The 10,951-nt window shown below is 45.5% G+C and overlaps 1 protein-coding gene across 1 annotated transcript in view; it reads right to left on the bottom strand.

Moving 5' to 3' along the window:
• Positions 1-4,757: 4,757 nt before the first annotated feature.
• The window catches only part of PCBP3 (poly(rC) binding protein 3), a 308,429-nt gene continuing 302,235 nt past the window's right edge, over positions 4,758-10,951 (bottom strand). Inside the window, exon 16 of the mRNA XM_051998342.1 lies at positions 4,758-5,433. Within this exon, the coding sequence (XP_051854302.1) occupies positions 5,408-5,433 (26 nt within the window). The 3' untranslated portion in view covers positions 4,758-5,407. The remainder of the gene's footprint in view (positions 5,434-10,951) is intronic.

Genomic DNA, 10,951 nt, shown 5'->3' with positions numbered 1-10,951 from the left:
CATGACAAGGGACCGCACGTGACCGTGACAAAGGATCACTCATGACCGTGACAAGGGATCACTCGTGACCGTGACAAGGGACCGCTTGTGACTGTGACAATACACTTAAGAGGCAGATGGGATAGGAGAGAGGAAGGAGGACTGCCATGGGATGTCCTCATGCTGGTGACCCGGAGCTTCCAAGTGAGGGGAAGCGCTAGACTGGACACCGTTCCACAAATGGTCTTTTCAAAATCAGGACGAGCTCCCAAGGCTCTAGTAAAAGGTGGAAGACTGCCCTGCTATGATGGCAGTGACCTTGGTCAGGCCCCCAGAGAGTGGGGGAAGTCTGTGAAGGTAAGTGGAGGAGCTTAGTCTGAGCCCTGTGGTTCCAGAAAATGGCCTCCTGGAAGGGCTGCATCTGGGCCCAAGGAGCCTTGGGAAATCTGAGCTGGCAGGTGACCAGGAAAAGTCTTTCACCACAACCACGGAGGGACTCCACCATACCTTCCCAGGGAGCTCTTGGGGTATAGTGTGAGTGTGAATCCAGACGGTGAATTTTCCTAAAAAGCCAAGGGAGCGTGTCCTCTCATTGTGTCTCACAGGGCAGGACTCTGGTGTCGAACCAGTGACAACTGACTGAACCTGACCTATTGCAAAGAGCAAGAAGCAGACACTCCATGGAAGTTGCACGATGCCATAGAGAGATGCATCCTGGGAGAATCCTGGGCAGCCGTCTAAATGGGCATTCTGGTCTGAAGGACCGCCCCCGCTGCCAGCCCTCTCAGGTGCTCCCTGTCTTTGCTTCGTGCTCCTTTTCTGCCATTTTTGTGGATATTGCTGCACAGTTGAGTTACTTATACAATAGAAACAGCAGGGTGTCCGAGATTCAGTTTCATCAAAGGATTAGAGAGCTGAAAGAGACCTTCATCCTCCACCCTTTTGGGGCCCCAAGTCTCAGTGCTTCCCCCAAGGTCCCACATGTAGCATTTGAACCTATGTCCTCTACCTCCAAAGTCATGACCAGTTATTCCACTGCCCCCCTTTCACTCTTGTGGCTACCGGCCGTTCCTCCAGCAGAGTTGCTCTGAGTCCTAGGCCCTGGTTCCAGTTTGCCCAGAATGAGGAATCCAGCCTTTGCTCTCTGCCCTGCACAGGAAGTCTCCTGGGGGCCAGCACTGACTCAGAGTCTGCACTGTTGTCTGGTTTCAGACTCTCCAAGAACTTCCCATTAAACTCTCCATTGCAGAGGGGAGGAAGGCGCTGGTCTTGGAGTCAAAGTCTCTGTCTCAAGTTCTGCCAGGGATGGATGCTCACCAGCTGTGCTGACCTGAGGAAAGCCACCTAAACTCCCCCAGACTCAGTTTCCCAATCAAATAAACGGTTTACTTTCTATTAATCAGTTTCCATGCCATGGACAACTCAAGTCCCAGCCTTTTCCCTTTTTTGTGGACTTCTGAGTGGGTTCCTCCCCACAAACACTACTATTCTGCTTCTCTTGTGCGATGGTGGCTGTGACCTTGGTCAGGGCCCCCAGAGAGTGGGGGGAATTCTGTGACGTTAAGTGGAGGATCTCAGCTCTGTGATTCAAGAAAATGGAATCCTGGAAGGCTCAGCTTCCACCCAAGCCAAACAACCTTGTTCCAGGTGCTCTCCCCCATTATTTCCAGGGAAGTGGAATAATCTGAAAATCAGGCCCTTGCTTCTCAAATTTATTGATGGAATCCTCAGAAAAAGCTAGTCTGTGTCCAAAAAAGCCGCTGAGCATGTTTTCTTTAGACCGCTTCCAAAGGACTGAGTTTGGGTCCAAATGCTAAGACCCATGAGTTGTTCCCCAAACTTGGATCAAACCCACTCTTTCCATGGAAGTGAATTCTCAGGAAGAAGGGATGGCTTGAGTCCCATCCTTTCTCTAGATCACAGCCCTGGACGGCGGCCATACTGTGCAAACAATTGGAAAGATGTGGTAAGTTCCATCCATGGCCACCAAACTCAGGCTCTCTTTCTTGGCTCTTTTCCAGAATGCTTCCACCATTAATTTCTTCACAATTGATTGCACAGTCCTGGAAGTCGGTCCAGTTTGGCTGGGGCGAGGGGAGCTCACAGGGACAGAGCCATCCCCAGGGAGGGAAGGAGTTTTTATTACACAGCTGTGACCTGCATGGGGTTGATGGCACTTTTGACAAAAGGCACAGTTTTCCTGTTGGCAAAGTTAACGGGAGGGCTGGGGCGAACAAGGTTTAATCTTTGAATTGCTATCAACTCCTTGGAAGGGACTTTCTGCTGCTGCAACTAGACAGGGCTAAGGGCACTGGGAGCTTCTCCTGCTCTGACATTCAAGAGCACAAGAAAGTCCCACCCCACATTACTCAGAACGCCCTGGGAGTGAGCACCCAGAACCCAGCTGTTAGTCAGGAAAAAGTAGATGTTTCTAAGCTTGAAAAGTAATGTTTGGCAAAAGGCTTCCACTTTATTTAAATGGAAATTTAAAATAAATATCAAATTATTTTTGAAAAAGCTCCATGATAAGGCAAAGTCACAAGATAATTTCTTCTCATGAAGGGAAACGGGACCTAATTTTGGAAGGCTTCAACATAATGTGGCCTCATTGAGATCGATTAATCAAATCTCATTTCCCTTTAAATAGCTAACATTAAAAATGTTTTTACCAAATTGGTGGGTCATGGGGTCATCATAAGCACAGTTTGCTGAGCTTTTCACAAAGTGTTTGATAAAAGTCTTTTATGTTATTTTTCTGGGAAAAGATGGAGAGATGTGGTCTATATTAGGGTACTATTTGACACTTAGAAGCATTTATAAAGTGTCTCCTAAGTGCCAGGCACGGTGTTAAGCTCTGGGTATAGAAAGGAGGGCAAAAACCCAGTCCCCTCAGGCAGGGAACTCCCAGTCTAATGAAGGAGACAACTTACAAAGCACCATGTCCATACAAGGCCTAAATGGCACAAATTGTAGCTAATCTCAGAGGAAGCCTTGCCCTGGCCAGGCCACATCTGGACTAGTGTCTTCAGGCATCGATGAGCCAGTGAGTGTCTAGGGGAGGGCAATTAGAATGGTGAAGGGCTTGGAGTCCCTTCCCTCAGAGGACTAGCTCAGGAATGGGGGAGCGTTAGGCTAGCAAGGGAGACGTGATGGCTGACTTCTAGTACTCTGAAAGGCTGTCATATGCAAGAGAGATTAGTTTTGCTCTGAATGACCAGAGGGCACCCCCAGGATCAATGGGACCCCCTTACAGAGAAGTAAATTTAGGATGGGTAATTCCTGACAATGAGTTGTCCAGGTGTGGAATGGGCTGCCTTGGAGGTGGTGGATTCACCTCCTGGAGTGACTGGATCACCATTGGGTATCTTTAGTGGACTTTCCTTGGGGTGTGAGTTAGACTAGAATGTCTCTGGGTCCCTTCTAATTCTGAAAGTCTGGTTCTATCATAGTTCACCACAAAGGAGAAAAAGAAGTCACTTTTTCTCTAGCAGAAAAATGGAAGTTGCTGAGCCCAACTCACGACCAACCATCACAATTTCAGAGGACGTGAAGGTCGCCAACCTTGACCGTCTCTCTCCACTGGGCAGATGTCATCCCCCAGTGGTCTTGTCAAATCCAGCTCAAATTCTTGGCTTTTCACCCTTTTCTGAATGTTTTTTCCTTGACCAAAGTATTCTTCTGATCCTTTCTAGTGCCTGGAACCTTGAAGGTCAGGGCCATGCAAGTTGGAAAGGTTTTAACTTGGTTACAGTAGTGTCCTGATGAATGTGAGGTATTCAAAGACTGGCTCAGGTCATGTCAAAGAAAAGGGATTTATTATAACCACGTTAGACACAGGATGATGATTTGGGGGCCCTGGACCCTCTTGAAGATAATATACACTGAAGGAGGAAAACCCCATCTTGTTTGTGAAACAGCCAAGAAGCTGGGGTCAAATAGAGGAATATGTCTTGAGGAGTAATGTGAAAGGAGACTGGAAAGGGAAGGGGGGAAGGTGATAAAAGATTTTGAATGCCAAGAAGAGCATTTGTAAAAATTTGATCCAGGAGGCAATAGGGAATAAATGGCAATAAACAGGGGTTTATTGAGTAAGGGTGATGCTGTTGGGAATGGCATGACTGAACCTTTAGGAAAATCACTATTGACTGAAAATAGGACAGATTATTTTCAGCTACTTTACTTTCCACTTGTATAATTATTCCGTTGATCTATTTCTTCTATTTTTAAAACAAGTTAAATATAGTTTTGATGACTGTTGCTTTATAATATAGCTTGAGTTGGGGCAATTCCATGATCTCTTCATTCATATTCTTTTTCAGTATTTTCTCTTATGATTCTGCACTTTTTCTTTCACATGATTTTGCTAAAATATTGTTTGCTTCTGTGAAATATCCCCTATGAAATTTGACATATGGAAAAAGAGTCTCTAAGTTGATTTAAGTGGTATTTCCATTTTGATATTTTGGCACAACCTAACCATGAACAGTGATTATCTCTGAGGGTCAGTGCTTAAGTGGTGCTTTGCAACTGTATTTTTATGAAATTGACATGTCTCTAGGGAGGTTAACTTCCGGATAATTGATTAACTTTGTAATTGTTTTAAGGAGAATTTTATGATAATTTCTTATATTTTTTTAAAGCATGGTAGAGAAATTCTGATGATTTTATATATTTGTTTTATGTCTTGCTCACTTGGCAAGTTGATGATGAAGATGCCATTTTGAGAGTAAAAGTAAACCCAAGAACTGAAGGCAGCATTGAAGACAAAGACTCTTAGCTGATTTCTGCTATTTGCTTTATTTTGCACATTGTGAACTTGAATATCTACTTTTTTTGATGCATTTTCACGGGTAAGTTGATGCAGGCATTTAGTAAAATACACCACAGAAGAGCAAGCCCCAGCTGGAATGACACAATGCAGATCACAGCACAGGGAGGCAACATCACATTGACTCACATAGAACCACGTGGGGTCACCAGGGGCTCTGACTCTATGGAGAGGAGGAGGAGGAGGAGCAGGTGCCTCGGTACTACTGGCAGGCAAAACAAGAAACCCAAGGGCAGGGCTGGAATTAATGAGAAGAAGAAAGAAAGGAACTAGAACCTGGCACTACTTCATCACCATTACAAAGTAGACCCATACCGCCCTAGGACCATGGTATCAATCACTGTGGAGATCCCAGGAGGAAGATAGATTGGGCCAGAGGAGCATGTCTTCCCCTTCTGGGTCCCGGGATCTCCACTTCCATTTCCCAAGGGTCTGCTTCCAAGTCTAAAGTTGCTCTCCGTCTCCACCAGGGAGTCTTCCCAGAGTCCAGGTCGCCTCCTTCCCAGGTACCACCTTCCTTCCCTTCAGAAATAATTCATGTTCAGTGAGCCGGTGACATTGGCCTGCCGGACCACTCCTGTCATGCCGTGAACGTACTTCTCACATAGGGCTCTGGAGCCACAGAACTGAAAGAAAGAAGTGACAAAGCAGCCCACTGGTGAGGAGAGCTGGGTTTGACCATCCTCACTTGCCCCCGAGTCCTGGGTCTCCCCGGGGTGGGCACCAGAGCTCCTATTCCAGATGGCAAATATGATAGAAGTGGACCTCAGGGAGTGGTGCTGATGGGTCTTGGTGGAGTCTGGCTCCTTGTAAGTGAATGAGTGTTTACTGAATGTCCAGCTCTTCAGGTCCATTGGGTTCATAGAAACACAGTTATGGAGCTAAGGGACCTCAGAGGATTTCTGGTCTAGCCCTCTCATGGTATGGATGAGGAAATGGACCCCAGAGAAGGGAAGTCACGTGGCCAAAGTCATTAAGAGCCAGGGTCAAGATTCAAACTCAGACCCTGTGACTTCAGGGGGAAGCCTCTTCCCACTGTACATGAAGCCATTCTGGAATGGAATCAGAAGTCAGAGCAGCACCCTTTATAGTGGGCCCCCCTGTCCTCTCACTTCTCCAGTAAAATGTAAGGTTCTCAGTCGCAAGGACTATTGATTTCTTTTGTTCTTCCTCTTCCACCCCCTTGTCTATGAAGTAGGAACCAAATATCTGGGGAACAGATGGGTCTCATCACACTCTCCTCCTCTCTCAGATGACTGAGACATAAGAAGGAGACTGGAGGGCAGGTCCCCAGATCTGAAGCTTATGGTTGGGAAAGGTAAAAGGCAAGGATTCAGATCTTGCTCCCAATACCAAACCCAAGCCTTTACATCAACTCAAAGAACCAGTTCTTATCAGAGCCTCACAAATGTCACCCCAAGTCCTCTGGCCTTCGGGTTCTACTAGGCTGGGAGTCGGAGTCGGCTTTGGACAGTCTCTGGTTTGGGAGGAAAAATGCCTCGGAGGCGGTCATTTGTCTGGTTAGGAAGAGATGGCTAGGAGGGAAGAGGAGTTTACCAGAGACAAGGGGGAGAGGAAAAGACATACCCACACGCATGTGTGCTTGCGTGCTTGCGCCCACGCCTACATACAATGCCCACATACATGCACACTCATGTCCATACATATCCTTGCACAATCCACACATGCCATGCTTGTGCCTGCACACCTACACACACATCCACACATAGACGTACACACAAGCAGCTCTTCCCACTTGAAAGTTGAGGTTTTCTCAGGGTGATCAAACTCAAACGAGAGTAAGCTACTGTCCCCTCCAAAGTCAGACTTGCAGGGGCTGTGGAGGTCAGTTGTCTAGTCCAGCTTCCCCCAGTGTAGCAACCCCTGGAACACCTCTGCTACATTACTTCCACTGGGGGATTTCCAGTGGTGGGAAATGAATCACCTTGTAGTAATAAAGCCTTTTCGTCTCTGGATGCCCCAATTGTTTGTAATTATGTCCTAATATCTAGTTGAAACTCTCCCTTCCCCCTTGCTCTCAATTCTGTTCCCAGAACTACCTAAAAAAAAAATCTCCCTTCTCTCCCACATGGAAGCCTTTCCACTGTCCTCCCTCCCTAAACATCTCCATCCAATATCCGGTTAAACACCCCCAGTTTCTTTAGACACCAGACTAGTTATGTTCCAAATCAGTACCATTTCTCTTAAAATATGGTTCTCGGAACTGCAGGCAGCACCCCAACCAGGTCAGTCGCATTCGATGAGATGTTTTGTCTCCTCTGTCCTCAGAGAACCCCAGAAACAAAGGAGATTTGCAATAGCTAACTCAAACTTTCAATAAAAAAATCATCATAAAAGAAGGATATCCTTGTATCACACAGAATTACGTAATATATGTGATAGTTTTATAATAGAGCAGGTTAGGAAATTACGCTTTTAAAATCCTGTACAATATTAACAAAACCTATTGCCCATTACCCAGTGGCAGCTATGGAAAAATGGACCCTTCATTGACAAAATTGGAAAAGGAAATGGTAGGTATCTTAGAGCAAGTAAGAAACAATTGGAAAACTTATGTAAATACTCCTGGCACAAACATCTAACATGGCATCGAGGAAAGAATTATGGTTGACAAGAAGTCTATCATTGTGCTTTAAAACTACAGAATTAACTTAAACTGGTTAATCTACAGATGGCGCTTATAAAACAGAGATGTTCCAAGAGTGGAATCGCAAGGCCCTTCATGGATGACATCCACCTGCACTCAACCAGTGAGAGATTCATGTAGGAAACATCTAAGAAATGCCTGATTTGTGGGTATTTATTTCTGGAAACTGGGGTTTAAAATGGCAATTCAGCAGATTGTTGCCATCAAAATTAAGAAGCATTATCCTTAAGGAGCTCAGATTTATTGATCAAAGCAGATTATGCAAAGGAACTAGAGAAACTATTCATAATATATCAGTGCAGGCTAAAAACTTTAGCCTCTACTCAGTATCTAATAAGATGTGATTTGATGGATTCTATAATAGAAGTTTGCTACTTTTCACAAACTCATGGATGACAAATCTCTATACGACCTCAAAATTTCCCTCAGAACCCAAGAAACTGTGCTGGAACTAGACATTATACAGAAAACTGTTGCCCATGCCCAGATATGTTATCAATTCATAAAAACTTAAAAAAGAATTTAAATACTCATTGCCAAATATCATAATTCTCATAATCTTCAAGCTCCATGGAAGAAAACATTTTGGAAATATAAAGTTCCAGTGGGAGAAAGCAAGGCTACACGGGGAAGAAAACATCGAAGCATACAACATTCTCGTCTCCTACTGGATAATTGCCGGTGAACCCGAGGAAGATGATTTTATATCCTAATGCTTTTATTCAACTAAAAGAAAACAATTCTTTTACCCATCTGTGCAATAATAATAAGATATTAAATGCAAAATTATAATTCAAGGAGAAGGGCGTGCATGGGACTTTTTCTCGATGGATTCCATTAAAAAAAAGTCAAGAACAAGAAGAATATGATAGTATGAATAAACATATGATAACCCCGGCTGTGCCATTTAACATCTCAGTGCCCAGGCAAGAAGGCAAGAAGGTAAGAGGCAGTGGGGGCTGCTTTGGTGCTGGGAAGCTCCTCAGAGGGAATTTTCTACACTAGTGAAAGAGCAGGTTTAGTGACCCAGATGAGGAGGAGGAGGAGGATGGTGGTGGTGGTGATGATAGTATTGGGAATGATGGAGGTGGTGGTGAGGTAGCTAAGACACTAGACAAGAGCGCTTCAGCTTGATTGAGATCAGAAGAAAGAAGTGAGAGAACACTGAGCAGCTTTGGTTCTGATTCCGAGAGTTACAGTGTCTGTCAGTGGCCTGGAGAGGACTAAGGGCATGTAAACTCCCTGAGGGCAGGTTGCTTTTCCTCTTTGTCTCTGTAGCTCCAGTGCTTGATACCTAGAAGGTGCTGAATAAAAGTTTGTTGATTGGTAATATATTCTTATATCTGGGAATACTGATTCCTCTAGTAGAATGTAAGCATCTTGGGGCAGGAGGATTTCCCTTTTCTTTTTGTCTCCTCAAAGTTTAGCAGGTTCCTTATGCGAGAAGGTAATTAATCAATGAATAGTAGATCAATTAACAAGTACTCTGTGCAATGGATGGAAGATCTTTGTCCATTTTCTTGGTTTTCGGGTTGCATCTTTTCCCCAGAGCTAGGACACATGGTCAGTATGTTAATAATACTAAAAAAAAGTTTCTGTTAGGGAAATGAATTTCAATATTTATTGTTAGTGCTTTATTGATGTTTGCATCTGCTGTTCCCTTCTGGGCTCTGAGTCAGAAGGCTGTTGAAATGCAATGTTCTACTCCCAGACTTAAGAGAGTTTTTGAGAAAAGAGCTTAATTTCTCAGCAGGGAACTAGTTTCTCTTGAACATTTGTGGGAATCTTCACTTCCCCAAAAGTTCTCATTTCACTCAAAAACCAACCATTCCAAGCTAAGCAGCTTTTCCCAGGAACAAGTGGGAATTGGGGGATGAGGTTTCTTGTCCTGACTCTGCCTCCAATCAGTTGTGGGATCTAGGTCAACCCCATTCCCTCTCTGGGCATGAGTTTCTTAACATTAAAATGAGTGGATTTGACTTGGTTCACTTCCAGCTCTAAAATCCTGTGATTCGAATTCCCAGTGCTTCATGGGTCAACGCCCAAGGCCCCTTTCACATGAAAAGAGAATCATAGCCCTCATAATTGTGAAAAAGGGGACAATTCTAGCTGCCAACAATCGGGTAATATTAGGTATGTTGGTCAAGGTAGTAGGTGGGTTTCTGAAGTGGGTTCATGGAAAATGGTCTCCCTTTACAAATGGCAGAGAACATAGACTTCTTTACATGTGTATGTACAGCAGGGTCTCAGTTCACGCCTCTAGGAGCATTTATCCCACATTGCCAAGTGATTCACAAGATAAACCTTTCAGTAACTCAAGCATCCTAAGCACTCCTGGCCCTCATCCTGCCCATCCAGAATGGCCATCTGAATGCCCATGATGGCCGAGCGATTGGCAAATAGAGCCGATTTCCTGGACGTAGAAGCTGGGTCTGCTGGACTGAGGGTCCCTAAGAAGGTGGGCCATTCTAATCATGACTTCCACGTTCCAACTCCAATGGCAGCAGACCTGGCCTCAGATACTTACTAGCTGTGGGACCTTGGACAAGTCATTTCTCCCTGTTTGCCTCAGTTTCCTCAACTGTCAAATGAGCTGGAGAAGGAGATGACAAAGCACTCTGGCATCTCTGCTGAGAAAACCCAGATGAGGTCCCAAAGAGTCAGACAAAATCTGTTATAGAGAGCACAAATTCACACAGGGCGTGTGTGTATCTCCACGTAAGTGTACAATACACACAGTTACACACACGCACCCGATTCCACATTGCTCCTGCTTCTCCTTCCTCCCCTGTACTCTGACTCCTACTGTGGGGTCTGGGCAGAGGTTTCTCTGTCCCACTCCTCTGCATTGCTGGCGGGTGGGGAGCACAGTAGACAAATCTGGACTCTGATTCCCAAGAAGAGTGGGATTCCAATCAGCATCCCAGGAAATTGCCTGCCAGAGACATCCTGCCCTTCCACATGCCGTCTTCCCTGAGAGAACGTGAGCTTCTTTCATAGCAATAAAACTACCCAAGAATCACTGATAGAGCCAGAAAACCCCCCATAACTCATCTGGAATGACAATGGTCAAGAATCTCGAGGGGGCAGGAAGGTCCAGCAACGCCAGCTCTTCCAGTCTGCTTCTAAGCGGTCGTTTCTCCAGCTCTCTGGGACGGGGTGAAAATGAGAGAGATCGCTCCAAGTGCCAAAGAAGCCGGGAATGCCCGGAGAGCCTCCTTTGCTTTTATTGCTCTTTGACCAAAAAGAAAAGAAAAACTTCTGGAGAAATAAAAGCAGTCTGGGGAAAAGTAGGTGGGGAGCAGGGCCGCTTCGTGCAGCAGTGGGAGCTCCAAGCGGAGCCACGATCTCGATGCGAAGGGCAGCATGGTCCGCACGGCGGAGGGACGAAGGGGCTTCTGGGAGCAGGGAAGCTCCTGATCAGACGAGGACTAAGGAAGAGCCGGGAAGAGAAAAAGGACCCCTATAATCAGGTT

The sequence above is a fragment of the Antechinus flavipes genome, chromosome 4, assembly GCF_016432865.1.
Source record: "Antechinus flavipes isolate AdamAnt ecotype Samford, QLD, Australia chromosome 4, AdamAnt_v2, whole genome shotgun sequence".
Lineage (NCBI taxonomy): Eukaryota > Metazoa > Chordata > Mammalia > Dasyuromorphia > Dasyuridae > Antechinus > Antechinus flavipes.
This window is presented reverse-complemented; position numbering and strand designations above follow the sequence as displayed.